Source organism: Perognathus longimembris, chromosome 11 (assembly GCF_023159225.1).
Source record: "Perognathus longimembris pacificus isolate PPM17 chromosome 11, ASM2315922v1, whole genome shotgun sequence".
Lineage (NCBI taxonomy): Eukaryota > Metazoa > Chordata > Mammalia > Rodentia > Heteromyidae > Perognathus > Perognathus longimembris.
In genome coordinates, this window is record NC_063171.1 from 40,843,014 (window position 1) to 40,864,219 (window position 21,206).

The 21,206-nt window shown below is 50.8% G+C and overlaps 2 protein-coding genes across 6 annotated transcripts in view; one reads left to right on the top strand and one right to left on the bottom strand.

Annotated features, from left to right (window-relative positions):
* Adar (adenosine deaminase RNA specific) overlaps window positions 1-2,853 on the top strand; it is a 39,056-nt gene extending 36,203 nt beyond the window's left edge. For all 5 annotated transcript variants that reach the window (XM_048358284.1, XM_048358280.1, XM_048358281.1 and 2 more), the window contains one exon: window positions 61-2,853. In XM_048358284.1, the coding sequence (XP_048214241.1) occupies window positions 61-307 (247 nt within the window). In that variant the 3' untranslated portion in view covers window positions 308-2,853. The remainder of the gene's footprint in view (window positions 1-60) is intronic.
* A 5,537-nt stretch (window positions 2,854-8,390) lies between these two features.
* Window positions 8,391-16,814, bottom strand: Chrnb2 (cholinergic receptor nicotinic beta 2 subunit). The gene is made up of 6 exons (XM_048358287.1): window positions 16,743-16,814; window positions 14,976-15,121; window positions 14,763-14,807; window positions 14,253-14,362; window positions 12,363-13,341; window positions 8,391-8,732 (listed from the first exon to the last, which is right to left on the bottom strand). Exons 1-6 carry the CDS (start codon window positions 16,804-16,806, stop codon window positions 8,562-8,564), a joined length of 1,515 nt encoding a protein of 504 aa, XP_048214244.1. The 5' UTR covers window positions 16,807-16,814; the 3' UTR covers window positions 8,391-8,561.
* Between the last annotated feature and the right edge of the window lie 4,392 nt (window positions 16,815-21,206).

The following is a 21,206-nucleotide window of genomic DNA, read 5'->3' on the forward strand; positions in this document are numbered from 1 at the left end:
CTCTTTGGCTCCTTGCTTCTCCTGGTCTCTCGTGAATAACGACTGCTTTTATCTTCCCAGACCAGGGAACGAACTGTCACGGTTGTCCAAGAAGAACATTTTCCTCCAATTTAAGAAGCTCTGCTCCTTCCGTTACCGCAGGGATTTACTGAAACTCTCCTATGGGGAGGCCAAGAAAGCTGCCCGTGACTACGAGACAGCCAAGAATTACTTCAAAAAAAGCCTGAGGGACATGGGCTATGGGAACTGGATAAGCAAACCGCAGGAGGAAAAGAACTTTTACCTCTGCCCGGTGCCTAATGACTGACTGCGTGGGGCATTTCCCACGGGGTGAGAGGGTGGTCCATTGCATTCCTCATCACATTGATCAGGGGTCTGGGGGGCTTTTTTTAAACCCCTTTTTATTTTAATGGAACCATAGTTGGTGGTTTTGAGAACTCTGAGTTCCCATTTATCCTGCTTTCTTTGGGAGTTTTAGCGTGGGCCAGGCTGGGGCCCCCTTCTCTTTTCCTGAGTGAAGAGCCAGAGATCTAAAGGAAGAGAAAAGCATTTATCTTTCCACCCAAATCATCAGCAGTCACCGAGCACCTACAGCCATTTCCTCTTTTGTGTTTTGTTATGTTTTGGGTTTTGGTTTGTTGTTTTTTTCCCCATTTCCTTTTTTCTTTGTTTGCCACACTGACCTCTTGTGGACTTGAATAGGTTCCAGTCAGTTCTTTGTGAATCATGTCAGGGACTAATGATTTCATTTATGGGTTCTGCAGGCCCCTCAACTTCCCTTCCCTTCTGGGGTTTCTTCCTGTGGCCATGACCATTCTGCTTCTCCTTCCCCACCCCAGAGCACTAAGAGATGAATGTAAAGAATTTGGTGACACATTTACAAGGGCAGGAGTTGAAAACTGCCCTCGGTGCCAATGGAAATGTGCCTGGAACCTGCAAATCCTACCTGGTGTGGGGTCTTGCGTGTCAGCCAGCTGGGGGAAAGCTGCTGAAAGCTGCACGAGGGAGGTGCTACCCTTCCCCAAGCAGCTAGGGGCGAGAAGCAGCTGGAATGCACTGGGGAAGCCGCCCAAGCAGTAGCCGAGGCTTCCCCACGCAGGAGGCAGACATTCCTTGGAATATGGCCAAGTTCCCATCTGCCCTTCCATCGGAAGCATTCCTAGGAATTTACCCTGCCTCCTATAAGGAGTAGGGCCAGAGAGCCCAACCAACTGATAGGGGGAAAAATCCAAGACATAGCCTTGCAGACAAATCATCTCTGCTCGGTTAGAGCTTAGTGAGAATAAAGGCCAAAAAAATCATGTTGGGTCAGATCACTGTTCCACCTGGTATAATACTTCTCATGGCATTGATAACAAGGGGAGTTGGCTAGGCCTTGTGCAAATTAGGAGTGAGTTGTTGTTATTGCTATTTTAATGCCAGAGATGTTGATTCTTATCTGTGATTGCACAGATTTAAAATTCAGATTTGAAATTCATGCAAGTGCTTTCATGTTGCCAAATGGCTTTTGAAGCTGGTTTGCAGGCAGGGCACAGGTCTGAGGCCTTTCTGCCCATTAGGGAGTCTTGATGGGTCGACATACAAGAAGACAGTAGTTAGGTAAAAGGGCAGATGGTCCTCACAGTCTGTGGTGGACTCCCCTGTCTACATCTCCACCAAACATTGACTTGTGCTGTCTGAGCCTATGGCTTCTATGGAACCTGCCTTGTGGCTAAGTCAGCCGGACACACTCAAGAGGACAAACAAGGCTCTGCTTCTCCCAGGACTTGAGCCTCTCTTTCCTTTGGATGGTGTGTCTTCACCTGAAAAAGGCTGTCTGGGCTCCCTCACCCCTGACCTGCTGATAGTTACCCTCCCTCTGCCCGCCTCTTCAACAGTAGATAGATCCACATTTGCACTTTTATTCTTCTGGCTACTACTATACCCTCCATATCTAAGACCAAAAATTGATCAAGGTAAGAATGCGTGATTTTTTAAATACACCAACAGTGTCTTTGAGGAACACTAATGGAATTGTTGTTCCCAAGGACCAGGTAGGGAAATGGTGCCTGTCTCTGGGGTAGATAGGGTCTGCTCCCAGACTTTGTGAATACTGCCACACTTGGAATAGTAGCTGATGGCCCAGGAAATCAGTCCTGGCACCTGCCTCCGAGGCAGAGCAATCTTGGAGGTCCCCAGCCATGGGGAGGAGGTGCATCCTGTGGGCTCTCCAGGCTGAGTGGTTATCACCCGATTCCTCAGGGTGTTTGGCCCTCTGGTCCGTCTTGGGCATTAGAATCTTGGGCAGAGCTGCCTCAGCCACCTCTTCATTAGCAAGGAGCACAGGGCTCTACGATCAGAGCCCTTACTTGACCCCAGGACCTTAGCTAGCAAACTGGTGATATTTGGTTTCTGCTGAAGGAAGGCAATGAGGCAACCCTGCACTCCGCACGCCTGCTGGAAATGAGCCGCATCAGGCCCTGTCCTACCGCGTTCCCTTGCCCCTCCGAGTCCCGCAGGACCGAGAGGCACCGCTTCTACCCAGTGTTCTCCTTCCTTGTCCAATCTTCGTCAATAAGCAATGCACCTAACAATTTTTGTAGTTGATTTGTCTGAACTGTGGCTATTGTGTGGTCTTTGAATAATCACGTGTGCAAATTGTCAGTGCTTGAAGCTATTTCCTTGACTCCAGTTGAAAGGACTTTGTTGGCTTTGGGGTCTCAGCGGTGACTCCCAAGAGCAGAGTGGGGGAAGAGGCCAAGCATAGCCTTGGTGCTGTGACAGCTGCAGTCCAGTTTTACGATTATGCTCTGTGTCCCTAATGAATAACAACATACATTCCTAATAAATAAATAGTGAAAACCAGAACTATCAGCAAGTTTCAAGTCTGTTTCTTGAGGAGGTGGAGGGGTGCAGGGAGGGGCCTGTTGCTTGGGGCCTCTGGTCACAGCACCAGGGGTCTCTGACATCGAAACTGAGGAGCGGATCACCCGCCACCGCCGCCTGTGGAAGGAATGGCTTCAAAGAGCCTCCTAGGGCAGGTGAGTTTGCTGCTGGGTGGAGTATGGGCACGTCAGGCACTCTCTACCTGCTCCACACCTTCCCCTCATCACTGCCCACTGCCAACCGGACTCGATGGATAGGATTTCAAGGCCCAGAAGAGGGGAAGGAAACCTTGAGACTCACGAGTCAAACAACTCTGTCTCCCAAAGGGGTGTGTTCTACCCCGCTTTGCCTGCAGGGAGATGTATGTTTGGAGAAGAGTTGTGGCTGGCTCAGGACAAGCCCAGGTGCATTTTAAGCAACTATATTTGCTTTCCACTTCTATGCATGACATCCAAAATCTCTCCATCTTGAATTTGAAAGAATTGTAACTTACTCTAGAATCTCTAGATGACTTTACCTTTTAACAGGAATATACCATAAGATGATGAGGCGAACACTTCTGGGGTTTTTTGTTTCGTAGGCAGTTAACTGGACATGAGTTTTAGGGACTTTCCTGCCTGGACTGGCTTCCCAATGCAATCCTCAGATCTCAGCCTCCTGAGTAGGATTACAGATGTGAGCCACCAGTGCCAGACACAATGAAAGCTTTTTGCTCATCTTTATACAAACAGAACCAAGGCCAGAAGAGCCAGCCACATTTTGGAAGATGACACGGGAACCAGAATGGCATGTGTTCCTCTCCGTCTCTGAAATTGATGGCGCAGTGAACTGAATGGTGTTTAACTTAAAGGCCATTCAGGATGATTCAATGCTTCTGTGATGTCCCAAGAAACTTGAATGCCACTGTCCTCAAACGTGTCCTGTTTCACCTAGAGAGAAATGTATCCAGGCCTTATCGAAAATGGATGGTTTGGGGAGCTAGCATGTAGCTCAGTGGTAAAGTGTGTGTGAACAGGCATAATTGTGTCTTTAAATCCTAAGGCAAGTGCCCAGCCGCCTGTCCGTCGTCCTTCCACCCCCACCTCTGAACTGCCTGGCGCAGGACCAGACTTTCTTCAGTTCCTCATCTCAGATGCATTTCATCAGGAGCCCAGAATTTCACACTGTTTCCAGGATTTGGGCCCAAATCAAACCATTGTTCCAGGCTGACTGCCACCTTCAGTTCCTTTCCAAAAGGCCCTCCTCAGGGGCCCTCTGGGCTCTGTGTACTCCAAGTCTAGCCATTTGGCCATTTCTTTTCCATCAGATAAGTGCATTTGCAAAATGACAAAGTCACAGTGATTTAATGCACCGTGTCTTTGGATTTGCATAATGCCTTTAACCTTTCATGAGTCTAATTTCTCCAACATTCTCCCCCTTTCCCTATATTTTCCAACCCTAACTCCTGAGAGTTCTCCCCCACCTACCAAATAAAACAGTGACAAGAGGTCTTTGGAAATGACTTTCTTTAAGAGAATCTCAAGTTTCCTCAAGTCCAGCTGGGGGTAGACTAGACCAGTGCAAATATTCCAGGAGTGGAGACAAGGGAGGCCAAGGACAGGGTAGGAGGGTAGGGTAGGTAGTGTGGGGGGGGGGGGGTTGAGTTGTCCTACCAATTCCTAGGGCTAACATCCCTTGGGAACGCTGTGACTATCACACTGACCTCCTAGGCCTAACGGAATAACTATGAAGAGGCAGTGCTTGTTCAGGTTGGTCAGGGTTGGTGATGGGAAGCTAGGCTATGCGTGTAATGCTATGACACCAGCCCACCTCTACCTAGAAGCAGAGGGTGACAAGTGAACTGTATTGTTCTGGTGTGGGGAGCAATTCAGACAAGTTCCAGAATACCCTTTTTCTCTTCCCAAGGAGCAATTTTGCTCCAAAGACCACAGTGAGAACTAAGGAGCAGTCCTCTGCCACCTCAGAGATCGTGCTGTCTACCGTCCGCTGTCCTGTCAGAGCCTCGTTCCTCCCTGTGCAATGAGGATGCATCCCCTGTACGACGGCTTGGAGGAATGGCAACAGGAGAGCTGAAGAAACTGGCACAGAGCCAAACCCTAGCAAACCATGGCGAATACTGAGATGGGAAGAGACCCAAACTAGGCCAGAGCCTGTTTCCTTTGAAGGAAATGGTCTTGCCTTTCCTTTGCAGGTAGTCTTCCTTGTGGAACACCCCACCTGGGAGGCCGCCTGAATCCTGTTTGCTTTTATACGCTCAGTTGCTTGGTACGAGCAGTTCCAGAATGGCAGCCCTCACTTAGCCGGAAGCAGCCTTTCTCCCACTGCACTGTCACCGCCAGGCACACAGCCCGGATGTACTGGCAGACCAGGCAACATGGTGTCTATCACCAGGGCCTTGTCATGTCTAACAAGAATCCCTAACTCCTTTCCTCAATGTCCCCCCTCCCCCAGGAGAGTCTCAAATGGCCACACTCGTTCTACCCCTCCTCAGTCCTTTTCTAGGCCTTACCCGAGCTCAGCACCTAATTCTCTCTAGAGATAACCCCACTGTGGAAAGGAGACAAGGGGCCTCCCTGACATCCCAAGAGGAGATAGCAGAGGATGCAAAGGTGGCCGGGGCTGTGCTTCTCCAAAGCTTCCCAGTGCCCTAGAGGCTTCCTACTGTCCTTGCCAATCCCTTCCTCCACCCTCCTCTCCTCCAAAGGGCATGGTCCCCAAAGGGCTGAAACCAAGGGGGGAGGGGAGAAATGGCACTGCACAGTTGTTCTTCCCCCATGCAGTTCCAGCACCCCCCACCACCACCATTCCCACTGCACACAGCCAGCAGCACGTCCAGAGGTGAGTGCCTTGTATGAGTCAGCAAGTGGCCTCTGGGTCTCATTACTTGCTATGTTAAGTGGAGAGGACTTCAGCAGCTCTCTAATCTTTCTAGCACCCTCTGGTGACTAACTTGGATGTCAGCCCAAGTGGAGCATAATTTAAAATTTAAAAAAAAGTACCACTGCAGCAGCAGATGGTGGAGGCCCCTGGGAGCCTAGGCCCCGGGGGGCCTCACGCTGACTTGCTATCATTCAGAGGCACAGCTCTTTCTAGTTCCTGCTCTGGGTTTCAGAATTCTCTCCCCGGGACTGTGAGTGCAGGCAAAATACAGGCAATTCCTGCTGGGCGCTGGTGGCTCACGCCTGGAACCTTAGCTATTCAGGAGGCTGAGACTTGAAGATCATAGTTCAAAGCCAGCCTGGGCAGGAACATCCATGAGACTTATCTCCAGACACACACACACACACACACACACACACACACACACACACACACACAGCTGGAAGTGGAGTTACGTCTCAAGTGAGAGATCTAGTCCTGACTAGGCTTGAGCAAAAACTCAGGGACAGAATCCCAGCCCTGAGTTCAAGCCCCAGGACTGGCACAATAAATAAATAAGTTAATAATAAACAAATAAATAAATGGCAATTCTCCATTTCCTGTCCTAGAAGAGGGAAGGAATCTCTGCTACCAGGAGGAGACACCAACAAGCCCATCCTGGCAGGTGTGCGGCACCCGGAGGGACATCACTGGCAGCTGCTGGCTTGGGGCTCAGTGATGTCCTTCTACAGCCAGATTAGACCACCCTGGACACCGGAGCACACACCTACCTGCACTGAGGGCAACTGAGCAGGAACAGGACAAAAGCTCTACCCAGGAAGGAAGTAAAGTTTGGCTCCAGCCTCTGTCCTTTAGACACACCCTGCCCAGCAGCTTGCCCCCTGCCCCTAGCTCCCCCACATCCAGGCCTTGTTGGGAGAAACTTGATTTGCTCAAGGAAGAGATAGGTGATTTGTGGGTTCAAGAGGAAGGCTGGCATGCCAGTGGTGGGACCCCCATCCCACAGACTCTGAGAGGGCCTCTCAGACCCCACATTCGTCAAGTAGCTACTCTGTGCCACCTACACTGATAGCACAATGTTTCCACAAACATCTTCCATCCTCACACAACCCTTCTAAGAGAGTATAACTCTCCCCATCATGAGACAGTGAAGTTGAGGCCTAGCAACCTGCTCAGAATAATGACTGAGCTGGTTGGTAACTGAGCCTCAAGATCCTGGTCCCTTTGCTTGTGCTGTATCTCCCTCCCGCCACCCACCCAGCAGCAAGGCCTCCCACCGCCATGGTACCCAGAGAAGCAGCAGTCCCCCTGCCCCTCCGGGCTCTAGAATGGGCCTGACAGACCAGATCCCTTGAATGGATTTAGTAACCTAACCCCTGGATAGCCTGCTATCTGCTGTCCCAGCACTGATCTCAGGTTAGGACCACAAATCAGAGCCAGTCACGTGACAAGGGCAGAGGCAAGAGATCCCTTAGTAAGGCCATTTCCTGGACCAGAAGGCCAGGTGGCCTCTGGCTGCCTGTGGGAACAGCTTCAGGCTGCAGCCTCCAGGAACCCACAAGATAATCTGTTGAATCTATGCCTCCTGGGGAGTCACCGGCAGCCCAGACCTGTCCTTCTCAAGTTCTACTTAACCTGCGTACACCGGGATATGAGGAAGAAACAGGGGAGATAGAAGTGAAAGGCTAATACCAGGAGTAGATGAGTGGAAGCAGGCCCAGTGCTGGTGGGGCCCAGCTCGGCCAGCTGCTCCCTGCTCCCCTGGCCTCCACAGCCAGGTCCCCCGCCAGCCCAGCTCCTGCTGCAGGGTCCAAAAGGTTGGCTCCGCTTAAAGCTAGTGTCTTTAGTTTACCTCCGTCAAGGAATCCATCAGTTCAACGTGGGCCTCAGGATGGGGAGGAAGGGTCAGGTCCACGGGCTTGGGTCGCCTTCTGTTTCTTCATCTATAACGTGGCTGCCATTGCAATCCATGGCTGCAAAAGCTTTTCCAGCTCCAAATACTGTGAATTTGCACTTCTCACACAGTTCAAGTCTGTGCACCCTGACTGCAGGCAGGCCCCTAAGAGATTCAGAGCTCAGGGGCTTCCTTCACACCCAGCCCAGAGCCCAAACAACAAAGGAAGAAGAGGGGGACCAGGGGATGCAGAGAAGGACTCTGCATCAGGCAGAAGGGAACCCTGGTTTGGGCTCTGGACCTTGTAGAAGCAAGGGCTGTAGAGGTGAGCTAGAAACTCCCTACCTACGCGCCTGACTGCAGGATCCTCCGACGCTGTAGGGTCTCCCAGCCCAGCTGCAGTCCACAGTAGGGAAGCTGTCAGGTCACAGTAGGCCTTTCCTTTCAGCTCCTCCTTCTGACCCACCGCCGTGTCAGCCAGGCTAGGATGGAGTCTAAGTTCCTGACTAACAAATGAGGTGCCTCTAACAGTCTGCTGCAAAGGGGACCAGAATGCACTGTCCATCCATCTCTTCTCCTGTGACTTGAAGGCCATAGATGATTCTGCCCCGTCCTTGTCCCCTTCCCTAGCACCATTCTCAGGGTGGGGCTCTGACATTACTGTTGTCCACTTCTCAGTCTCCATCTCCACCGTGACCTGCCTGCCTTATACAAGATGAGGCGTGCAGCCCAATGCAATGCGGCCACTCTGTCCTCCAGGCTGGGTTGGCTATATAGATGGCGGTATGGGCAGGGCTCTGGGAAGTAGGGATGGATCTGCGGGAATGGCACTCTCTTTCCAGAGCTCACTGGTCCCATCTTCCACCCAATACTATTGAATAACAAGGGCCAAGGGGAGCAGGGCCACGGAGCTGAGAAGGTCTCACTTGGAGCTGGGCGCCGAGTGGTCTGAGTGGAGGAAGGTGGTGGTGGTGTAGTTCTGAAAGAGAGGCTGCAGGAACATGCCGATGGTGCCAAAGACACAAACAAAGACAAAGATCCAGAGGAAGAGGCGGTCAATCACCATGGCAACGTACTTCCAGTCTTCCCTCACCTGGATGAAGGAGACCCAGGTGTCAGTCACATAACATGGGATGGGCTGGGAATAGAATGGGAATAACAGGTCCCCTATATCCTACCCCTCTTTTCACTGACTACTCTGTGACCTTTCTTTTCGTTTCTTTTTTTCGAGTCCTGGGTCCTGGTCTCAGGGCCTGAGCACTGTCCCTGGCTTCTTTTTGCTCAAGGCTAGCACTCTACCACTTGAGCCACAATGCCACTTCTGGCCATTTTCTATATATGTGGTACTGAGGAATCGAAACCAGGGCTCCATGCATGGGAGGCAAGCACTCTACCACCAGGCCACATTCCCAGCCCTACTCTGTGACCTTTCATGGCTCTTCCCTCATCCACCTAAAAAGTCCCCATATTCCACCTGCCTTCAGAGCCCATCTACACTTCTAGGTCTGGAATCAAGACCTACCATGACAAATAGACTATCTCTTATTCTCTCCCACTACAGAATCCAGACTTACCAAAACCCCAGTATGTTCTCTCAGGTCTCTCTGTGCCTTTCGATTGGCTTTGTGTCTGAAAATCCTGACTTCTCCTTCTCTACCTGGTCAAATACCACTCTCTCTACGAAGGCTTCCCTGATCCCCCCAATGACAATGAAATATTGTCTTCTCTGGGTTCCCTTCCATATCTCCCTCACCGTGTTTATGCTATACCATACTGTTTCGATGTGTATGTCTACCAAGGTACACTCGCCTAAACCACAGAGCCCCTGCGTGGTTCATCTTTGCCCCTCTAGAATCTGGAGCAGTGCCCGGTAAATGGGAACTGACATTTACAGGAGAGCCTCGCCTAGCGGCACACAGAGGCCCGAGAGAGTGAGAGCTGGGGCTCAGCTGTGAACAAGTCAGTCAACAAGATAATACGCTAAGGCATTTGAAAGTCCAAGAGCCATGGGGCTCACATGAAGGGCCAGCCTTTCCTCATAGTTACTCTGCTGAAGCCTGAAGCTGGGCCTTAAGCCAGGCAAGGAGGCAACCACACCTTCCCTGGCCAGCAGCTGAATCATCGCCCATTCAGGTCACAATGGTACCTGCTGTGAAACTGGCACCGCGGCGCGAGGCACTAGAGATACAAGTGAGCGAGACAAATGTATCCTGGGAGGTATTGTCTGAAGGAGACAGAAACAGAAGAATTTTTAAATGGCACACCATGTGGGTAGCAAAGGTCAGAGAGAGAGAGAGAGAGAGAAGAAATAGAGAGGGATATAATTCAGAGGGTAACCTGAGAAAGCCTTTTTTGAGGAGATGGCATTTAAGCTACATCAGAAAACCTGATGTTTCAGAAATATGTTGAAGAAAAAAAAATCCAGCTGGCCTGGGACCTTTAAAAATGCTTAAACCAGGAGAGACCAGACTGAAGAATAATTTCAGGTTGAAGAAAACTAAAGAAATATGACAACTAAATGCAATTTGAGAGCTTGGAATAGGGCAGGAGGTGGTGTCGCTGCTGAAGACATTACTAGAATAACTGGAAAAATTGGAACATGAGCTTTATAAAAGTAGTGAATTAATTTCCTGATTTTGATCATTAACTTGGGATTTTGGTTGTTGTTTGGGTTGGTTATTTTTGGTTCAGGGAATCAAACCCAGGACCTTCTATATGCTGAGCACCTACTTGACCACTCAGCTACATCCCCAGCCTCTATTATATAAGGGAAAAAAACCTATTCTTAGGAGAGACACAGTTAGGTATTTGGGGGTAAAGAGTTGCAGTGCTTTAGCTTACTCTCAAATCATAGAGCAAAAAAAATTATAATAGTGATAATATTTTTAAGTGAAAACAGAGACAGGCATTGCAGGCAGAAAGATCTCTATGTACAAAAGTTCTGGGCCTTGAAAAACCTTGCCTTGCTTAAAGACGGTTGAGGGAATTAGCCAGTGTCTTGAGCAAGGGGGAAATGGCACCAACTGAGGGAAACACAATTTATTTGTATGCAAGAGCCCAGAAGCAACATCAGCAAGGCTATTGGGAAATTCTTCCCCAGTCCAGGCAAGAGCTCCTGGCAGCTTAAGGCCTGGGTATTGGGGTGGAGGTGGTGAGGAAAGCTGAAAATTATTTTGGAGGGGGTACTCACAGGATAGGACTTCAGATGGCTTGGCTGATGGGAACAGAGAAAGAGAGGGGTCACGCTAGGCTTTTGGTCTGAAACACTGGGTGGATGGTGATGCCATTTAATAAAGGATGGGGAAGCCAGGGAGAGGGTTGGTGAAAATGTAGGTTGAGATCTAGATGACTGTGAGGCATCCAAATAGGTCAGTGCATCCTCGGCACCTGGATTGGCAAATGCACACTACATGAACGGCCTGCAGTGGGGGGGGGGGAGGGGGAACGGAAGGAAGCCCGCGCGATACTGCAGCAGCAGCTAAGCCCTGTGCACCAGCATCTCTGGGGCTCCCACTCCATCTCCTCCAGTTTCAGCCCCCACAGTTTCCACATTCAAACTGTAAGTGCTCTCTGGCCCAAGCTTTTTCTCCAACCTAATTTCCTGCCATCCTCTGAAACCACACCCCACCCCAACACAAGGCAGCATGTCTGCTCCTCCTCATCCCCTAACAGGAATGGCAGATTCCCCGAGGAAACCTAGCCAGTCACCATGGCAACAGCAGGGCCTTGGCCTGGAACCAGACAGGTACCCCACACTTACCTCAGAGCTGGGCAGCTGCTGCCCCAAGTGGGGGGATGCTAGCCCCTCATACCTCCCCCCAACTCCTGACTCAGTCCCAAGGAATCTCCTCTGGGAACACTGCAGAAAAGAGCCAAAGCTGGGCATGCAGAAAGAGGGGAGGGGTGGACCCCCTCCCCTCCCTGGCCCCATCTCCATAAATATTTCACCAGATGGTTCCCCAGGACACAGAAGAGAGAAAAGGGATATTGATTTGAGACTCTGTTCCCTCTGCTGGGAGACTCATGGAACCTTTTAACCCTCCCCTCCTTCCCATCCGGACTGTCCTCAATTTTGCCCCCTGCGTGCCCCACAAAGGGCTTTCCATTTGTGCTAAGAGCTGCAGATTAACAACTTGGATGTGGTAATGCAAGCTATGGGGAGGGACACTGGGTGACAGCCACAGGCCAGCTGCAAACCCAGAAGGGCCTCTCCCCTTTCCAGGATGTCCTCAGGACGCTAATGATGTCCCAGGGGAGAGACATTTAGTCCTGGGTACTGGTCCTCAGGAAGTTGCAAGGTCATCTTGTACTGACTCTTCTCCAACATGCCAATCAAGAACCTGGGCCAAGCTGTGGACTGGTGGCTCATGCCTGTAATCCTAGCAACCCAGCCAGCTGAGATCTGAGAATCACAGTGTGAAGCCAGCCAGGGCAGAAGTCTATGAGACTCTTATCTGCAATCAGAAAAAGTAGAAGTGGGGCTGTGGCTCACGCAGCACTGGGTGAGAAAGCTGGGCAAGAGTGTGAGGCCCTAAATTCAAGCCTCAGTAGACACACACACACACACACACACACACACACACACGCCAGAGCCTCACATTTCCTCCATCCTGTGCTCTTTAACTTGGCACATCCAAGCAACGCCCTGCTTTCCAGATACAGGGTCCCTGCTCCATGTACCCTCATAAATATCTCACCCCTGGGGTGGCAGGGCTGTACTCACACTCTGGTCCTCGTCCTCACTCCGCATGTGGTCCGCGATGAAGCGCACTCCGTCCACAGCCTCCCGAAGGCCGCAGCCACACGGCCCAGCAGAGCGCCCAGGATGGCCCCCAGCCTCAGGCTCAGGCTTGGCTCCGAAGGCCCCAGCCAAGCCCTGGACCGAGGCATGATTGACAAAGCAGGTGCAGGAGTCTGCGCCCGGGGCCTCACGGAAGAAGAGGGCCCCGGCCCCCTCGCGCTCCCGCTGGCGCCGCCGCAGGCGCAGGCGCTGGCGGGCACAGTGCTGGCGCGGCTGCTGCATGAAGAGCAGCGTGGGCAGCTTCTCCAGGAAGACGACCTTGACCCAGGGCGCCATGGTGTGCGTGGTGGGCGAGCGGTGGTGCACGTTGAGCACGCACACACTGGTGACGATGGAGAAGGTGACCAGCACCATGGTGAACATGAGGTACTTGCCCACCAGCGGCACATCCAGGGACGTGGGGGGCACAATCTTGGAGATGAGCAGGAGGAAGACGGTGAGCGCCAGTAGCACGGAGATGCACAGGGTCATCTTCTCGCCGCAGTCGGAAGGCAGGTAGAAGACGAGGATGGCCAGGGAGGTGATGAGCACGCAGGGGATGATGAGGTTGATGGTGTAGAAGAGCGGCTTGCGGCGGATGATGAAGTCATAGGTGATGTCCACGTAAGTGGAGTCGTCCGGGTTCTCATTGCGCCGGCCAGGCAGCGCCACAATGTCCCACTCCCCACTGGGCGTGAAGTCATCCAGGCTGGCCACATCGCTCTTGAGCACCAGATCGATCTCGGTGCGGTCGTAGGTCCACGAGCGGAACTTCATGGTGCAGTTCTGCTGGTCGAAGGGAAAGTGCTTGACTTCGATCTTGCATGCACTCTTGTAGATGGCTGGTGGCAGCCAGAAGATGCTGCCGTCATAAGAGACCACCGCGTTGGAATAGAAGGACACCTCGTACATGCCATCAGCGCTGCCAAGGAATGGAAACAGTCAGCTCTGGCCTGAGCATTCCTCTCTTCCCTACCTGTCAGCGTAGGCCTGAGTGGGAGAGGAAAGCCAGAGGGAGATACAGGGAAGAGAGCCTGTGTCTGAAAGATATCACCCAGGAGTACAGAGAATGGAGCAGGAAGAGGATGTGTGTGGGCTGGTAGTAAGAACTGGTGTCCTGGATGAGAGATAGGAAAAGGTATATGGAGAAGGGGTTCCATCTGCTGCTTGTCCCATATTACATAGGCTAGCTGCTCCTCATGACAGTAAAGAAGTTGCAGAAGCCAAGTTGCAGAGGCCAGGGTGATACGCTCTAACCAATGGAGAGGGAAAGGGGCAGGTGGTGCATAGGGCATAGTTCTATAAATTGAGGAAGGAACTTTAGAGGGGGGAGGGAGACAAGATCTAATCTACAGGAGAAACTAGGACTTATGTTTCTTTGATCAAGTTTCCAGAAACCCCTGTTCTTGAATCAATGTAAATGAACACTAGGGGCTGTCAATCTTTGTTTAATATCCCCACCTCAACTGCAAGTAGTAGGAATCCTAAGTGAGCTGGTCACGGTGCAAGACCATTGACAATGTACACTATATCTCACTGGTCTAGGTTTGTGAGCCTGGATCAGGGATGGGGAACCTTTTTTCTGCAAAGGGTCCTTTGGATGTTTCCAACATCCTCAGGGCAGCTCATTAAACATATATGTGTCTGTCCTGTCATATACCAAATGATTAACAGACAATCCCCACCCTTGGCCTGCACAGTGCTCATCTGCAAACCTTCCCATAAGAAGTCCCTTCCATATCACAGCACAAAGGAATCGCTCTCATTTTCCCCCATTACTTCCTATCCTGAGCCCTCCCGTGGTCTCCCCAAACCTTCCCAAGGGTCACCTACTTGTTGTACAGGACCACATCTGGGAGCCAGATGTGTTTGGAAGGGAGCCGAACTTTCTTCATATTGTCAAACTCCTCAGGCTTCCAGGTGAGGCGGTAATCCTCCCACTCCTGGGAAAGGGAGAGAGGGAGGCAACACCAACTTCTGCCCCCAGGAGGGGCCCAAGGTCAAGGAAAGGCACAGAAAGATTGTAGAATGGCTCGAGGAAGTTTCTAAAAACCAGTCTCTTCTCTGCCCAACAGTGTGCCTTGCTTGATACTCTCTATGAATATACACAGCTAAGTCAGCCAAAATGAGGAGATGAATCGGGCAGGGTTTAAAGACCCATAGCACCAACCAAGATTCAAATCCAATTATTTAGGACTCCAAAGTCTACATTTTTCTGCTTGTTTTGAGGTAAATGAAACAGAGAAAAGGACATACCCACAAAGAGAAGGAGAAGGAAGAGGAGAAGGAGAGGAAAGAAAGGAGACAGGGGTAAAGAAAATGTGGGGTGAGAAGAGAACTCACCTGGGTCAGCCAGACATTGGTAGTCATGATCTGCTCCCGCTCGTGCTGTGAAGAAATAAAGAAGTTGCAGAAAAGCCCTGCCCACAGCAACCTGCAAATGTGCTGCCACCCTTTGTGGCCCTGTCCACCTCAAGAACACCAGAAGGGTGAAGACAAACAGCAACACATTTTGGCTGGGCTGACTTGAGTAGTTGGGCGGAGTGTGCAACTTACCACACTGATAAGCTGGGCCAGGGACACCATAAGCTGCACCGTCACCAGCTCCGAGCCATTGGTAGCTGGACGAATAAGTTTGTTGTAGCGAGAGGGATCCAAGAGGTGCTCCACCAGCCGCTCCTCTGTGTCGGTACACCATACCCCTGGACAAGGCAGGGAAACAAAGTGAATACACAAGAGGGTTCACTAGCCAGGCACTGGTGGCTCACACCCATAATCCTATCTACTCAGAAGGGTGAGGTCTAAGAAGCATGGCTCAAACCAGTCCCCAGCAAGAAAGTCCTCGAGGCTCTTTTCTCCAATGAACCACCAGAAAACCAGAAGTGGCACTGTGTCTCAAAGTGGTAGAGCATTAGCCTTGAGCAAAAGGGTCAAGCCACACAGCTGACAAAAAAGGGGGGGGGTGGGGGGATGAGAATATGGCCTAGTAGAAGAGAGCTTGCCTTGTATACATGAAGCCCTGGGTTCAATTCCTTGGCACCACATATATAGAAAAGGCCAGAAGTGGCTCTGTGGCTCAGGTGGTAGAGTGCTAGCCTTGAGCAAAAAGAAGCCAGGGACAGTGCTCAGGCCCTGAGTTCAAGCCCCAGAACTGGCAAAAAAAAAAAAAAAAAAGATCCTGCCTATCCACAGGTAAGTGGGACAATTAGGCCTAATGAAGAAGAGAGACGATAGCTTCCTACTGTCCCCTCCCTAAGGATACTTCAAAATGTTTAGGTTACCCCACCCTCTCCGAGACCACCGACCAAGGAGTCCAGACAGCCCCTTAGAGATGCCTCAGATTTAGAAGCCACTTTTCAAGGAATAATGGAGACCTGCTTCCCACTGGTTCGCTGTAGGTGATTTCAAAAGGCTTGAGGTTTGGCCTTGGTGGCTCCCCCAGCAAACGCAGCTCACAGGAGGTTTAGAGGGTGGTGAGAGAGGAGTGGGCATGTGCCCTGTCACATACTCTTCCTCCTAATCTGAGTCAGTTTGTGTGTGCAAAATAACATTATGCATCTCCACAGATAACCGGACGTGACCAACCCCCTACTTCCACACACCCTGGGTTGGAGTTGGGTTAGGGCTGCCTGGGGGTCAGGGCATAGATTAACCCCTGAGCTCTATATATGTTAGAGTCTACCTTCCACGAAGTGGCGTGTAGATGTGGAAAGCTCACCCACCCCCTTTATCCCCTTGGGTAACTCTGCTCAAACACCTGCCCCCAGCCCTTACAGAGTGCCTTTGCTATCCTCAGCTTGATGTTTTTGCGCTTTCAAGTTTCCTGTCCCATCCTACAAGTCAGCTTGGTCTCCCTCCTGCCAGTCCCTCCAGGGTGACCCAAATCCAGAGCCCATGAGGGGAGTGGGAAATGAGGTAGAGCTAAGGGAGAGTTGTTGAAGCCAGGAGAACTCTTGGGACAATGTTTCAGAAAAAGTCAAATGGCATCTCCGCCTATATGCGCCCCCCTCTCCCCAATCCAGAAAGCTGAGCGATCTTTCACCCGGCTCCTCTGTACCCACACCCTTCCCGTGGCCACTGGCCCAGGGTTCCGTCTGTTCCATCATATACTCTTTCTGGGAGGTCCTCCTGGCAAACAAGTCTCCTCAAGACTCCTTGCAGTCCCTGGGGTCTCCTCCCTAGTCCCACCCACCCCCACCCCAGCCCCCACCCCCTGCCCTGGCTGCAGGCTCTTGGAAACTCCAGGGGATCCCTTCCATCCAAAGAGCGAGACAAAGCTGGGCCATGGATTGGGGCAGGGGAAGCCGGCCGGTCTGTTCTTACCTGAACACAGACAGAGGAGGCCAAGGCTGAGGAGCAGCGCCATGGGGCTGGAGCGCCGGGCCATGCCGTGGGCATAGCTGGCCGCCGGGTCTACCCGAGCTGGGCGCGCAGCCGGCGGCCGGGCCGCGAGCGGAGCGCTGTCCGTGGTGCTGAAGCCGCGCCGGCGCTGCCCGCGCCACCCGCGCCGGGCCCAGGCGGGGCGCGCGGCCTCGGGTCTGCGGTCCCCGGGCGGAGGGGAACCCGCTGCCGCGAGGAGCCAGCGTCTTGCCGATCGCGATCCCGGGCCGAGCCGGTGGAGGCTTTTCCGGCGGCTCTTCTAGGAATACAATCGGGATGGCGAGGGGGAGGAGTCTCCGCTCCGGAGGCGGAAGCGCCGGGCCCGGGGTGGGGGGTGCACGGGAAGGGGGCCCCCAGACGGAGCGTTCGGTGCCGGGTCCTCGTGCCTAGGTGGTGTGAGCGCGCGGGTGAAGAAGGGCTCTCCCCACCGGAGGATGGAGGAGTCTGAAGCCCCGAACTTGGGCAGGACCTGGAAAGGTTTGACCAGGACCTGCAGGAAGCTGCAGAGGGGGCGAGACAAGTAGGTCAGGGCCCGCTTAGTATGGGGGTGGGGGGAGGGGAACCGCTGGGGACTGGAGACCTCAAATAGGGGAATGGGTGGAGTTTCTAGGGTTCCTACCCCTCCCTCCCTCCCTCCCTCCCTCCCTCCCTCCCTCCCTCCCTCCCTCCCTCCCTCTCTCTCTCTCTCTCTCTCTCTCTCTCTCTCTCTCTCTCTCTCTCTCTCTCCCTGAAACCAATGATTTTGCTCTCTAGAAAGGTTGAGGACACAGCAGACAAAAAATGCACTTTAGGCCCCTAGAGGAAGCGGTGAAGGGTGATGGGTTCGCTAGTTTGAGAAAGTAAACAGGAGCCCAGGAATCACCCCTCACCCGTCCCATTCTCTACCTTCAGGAAAGTGGCCCAATGGCCAGCGTCCCGCCCTCCAGAGGGCTGCGCGCTGGGGCGGTCTAGACTTCCTTTGACAAAAAAGGAACCTTGAAGGGTTTGAAGAGCAGAAAGATTCACAGCTCCTATCAATGATCTTTCCTCATCTCCATTCTTTTCCACTCCAGCTGTCCGCTGTGTGTCTGAGGGAGATCAGGGGACCATTTCACTGAGAAAGAATAAAGCTCACACAAAGGACAGCAAAGATGAGAGAGGTGTTAAGACTCAATGACATCTTTGATCTTGAAAGCCCTGAACTTTTAGCTGCTGAGCCACTAAAGGGCCCCCCCCCTTTTTTTGTAAGTGGATTTGTTGTCACTTTCAATGAAAAGATTCCTGACTAAAGCCAACTTATCATGCAGCAAAGCTCTGTCTTGATTCATCAACCCCTGCTTCTCCAACCTCATCTGGGATGTGTTATGCTCAGCTCCCCATTCCAACTATTGGCAATTCCTTTAAGATCTTTAAATATGTAATCTCTACTAACCCCCAGACTTCAGAGACCTTTAAACATATAGTTCCTTTTGGCTCTTCTGTTGCCTATTTTCTTCTAACTACCTGCTACTTAAATTTGAGTATTTGGCTTTTTTTTTTTTTAATGTCCTCAAGGAAGCCATGCCTATCAGGCAAGAGCATGCTTAATGAATCCTTGTAAAGTAGTGGCTGCCTCTCCCATTAGATTATGAGCCAGCACTGTGCCTGACATATATATCCCAAGGGCTTGCCAGGTAAGGAAAAGGTACGACAGAATTGACATCTTTTAGTGTGTAGAGGAAAATTCCTGTCAAAAACTTCAGCTGAAAGTAACATATTAAACATATGGCCAGGGTTTGGAATTCAGGAGAAGCAGTAGGGTAAATTGCTGAAAAGGACTGCAGAGGGAGTGGAATGACTACAGGCCCCATAATGCTCACAGAACTGGGCATGTTTGCACCTCCAGGTCCAGGGTACATGTGTAATAATAATCTCTTAAGAAAGAAATCTTGGGACCAGGGGAGGATGAAGCATAAAAACCTATGGAAAAGGGGGTGGCATTGTCCAAAAGAGAAATGTACACATCACCTGAATTATGAAATGGTAACCCCCTGTACAACACCTTAATAATAACAAAATTATATCTTAAAAATCTGTGGAGAGGAATAAGGAACATGTGCGATCATTCTACTTGGGGAAAAGGTCAATAGTGAAAGAAGATTCACCTTCAACAATTTAGATCAGCATTTGTTACATGTGGAATTGTGTGGGTGTTAGGAAGCACTGAACACAAAGACTTCATCGCAGTTATTAAAGAGATCACAGATTGCTAGGAAATTATTACACAACCTGGTGACTGTGGTTGGAGAAATATGAATGAGGTACTGTGGAAGTAGGCAGAAGCGAGAGGTTAATGATGCCTGAGAGATTTGGAGAGGCTAGTGATGAAAGTTGAGAGACGAATGGTGAAAAACTCAATAAAGCAAGGGTAAAGGTATTTCAAATGCCTAGGGACAGGAGCTTTGGTGGATGCAGGGTGATTGAAGAAGGCTGTGAACATTTCCTGTTACCAAATCCTTTTTTCTGGAGTAGTTGATTTCTTTTGGAAGAGCAGGTTGAGATGGAGGCAGTCGTTTACCTGCTTAAAGCCTTTCTCTACTTCCTGATGCCCCTTTCAGGCCACTGCAGACAGACAGTTCACCTTAATCTCTACCCTTTCTTCTCAGATTCTCCAGCTTTTACTTCACATTTACTTTCAGTCTGCCAAGAAGTGAATCCTCTGAATACAATGACCCAGTAGCCAGGGAAAGCTGGTCACCCTCCCTCGGTATGTCTCTCCAACAGATTCCCTCTATATCCACAAGGAAGAAAAGCCACCAGGGAGAGAAGACAGGTACAAAACCACATCAGGTGGTAGACAGATACAGAAATAGCAATTCTGAAGCAAAGTAATGATTAGACAAAGTCATGGAATTTTTTTAGGTCCAAGACCAGAATTCAAACTCAGTACCTTACACTTTCACTCACTGGATGGCACTCTACCAATTAAGCCATGCCTCCAAACCCAGGTTAAAGTTTTGATGGCACAGTTCCACTACCTGTTATGATTTTTTTTAAAAACAACGTTTTCTGGCCTGGGGATATGGCCTAGTGGCAAGAATGCCTACCTCATATACATGAGGCCCTGGGTTCGATTCCCCAGCACCACATATACAGAAAACGGCCAGAAGTGGCGCTGTGGCTCAAGTGGCAGAGTGCTAGCCTTGAGCAAAAAAAAAAAAAAAGAAGCCAGGGACAGTGCTCAGGCCCTGAGTCCAAGCCCCAGGACTGGCCAAAAAAAAACAAAAAACATTTTCTCTTAGCAGACATGAAATTCATATTCCCCTTTAAGATGCCTTAAGTGTCAAAATTTTGTTACCAAATTAATAGTTGTGTTCATGAAGACCAACAGGAAAACACAAGTTAACAAAACAAAGTAAATATGAAAATGGATTCATAATCCTACATCCTAGGGGGGAAATCAGTTAAATTTATACATCTACATCTATATTCAGATAGAAGAGTACATACAAGTACATACATCTAGATGAATTTTCATAATACAAACGTCTAATACCTACCAGGTTTGGGTTTTGGTTTTTTTTTTTTTTTGCCAATCCTGGGCTTGGACTCAGCCTGAGCACTGTCCCTGGCTTCTTTTTGCTCAAGGCTAGCACTCTGCCACTTGAGCCACAGTGCCACTTCTGGCCATTTTCTATATATGTGGTGCTGGGGAATCGAGCCCAGGGCTTCATGTATGCTTCATGTATACGAGGCAAGCACTCTTACCACTAGGCCATATTCCCAGCCCCCTACCTGGTTTTTTAAATCCATCATTACCAATATTCCGAAGCCCCCCTTAAGTCTCCCCAGTCATTACCCCCCTCCTCCAAAAGGAACAGCATGTGGATTGAGAAGCATGCCAAGTGACTACTTAGCATTCTGGAACAAGATAGTGGTAATGCTTTGCTTATACAATATTATGAATGCACTTTAAGATGGTAAAGTTTATGTTATATGTATTTTACACTTGCCTTATTTTTAAATGACTAAACATTTTTAAAAGGTACCTGTTGGGGATTTAGCTTGGCCTTAAGGGGGGGAAGGGCAACTAGGGCTCCCTTAGAGACGCTGCCCTTCCCCCAGCCCTGGGGCTGCTGAAGGTAGTCCCTCCCTCCTTCGACTTCAACCAGAAGAGAAGCAAGGCAGCCCCTGCCCCTGGGGTAGAGCAGGTGTCTGATGGCCGGGGACCCCAGAACCCAACCCTTGGGGGGCTGGGTCTCCGCCCACAAAGGAAGTCCCCTGACATCACTTGAGGAACAGCCCTTGGGACCAATCAGGGGCCCCTCTCCTGTGCCCGCCTTTGGGGTATATCTCTTGGCCCCTTCATTTGAATAAATCAGAACGCCCATGAGATCTTCTCGGAGACGCCCATGCATCTGTGAGTGTCTTTCTTGAAGGGCCTGAGGA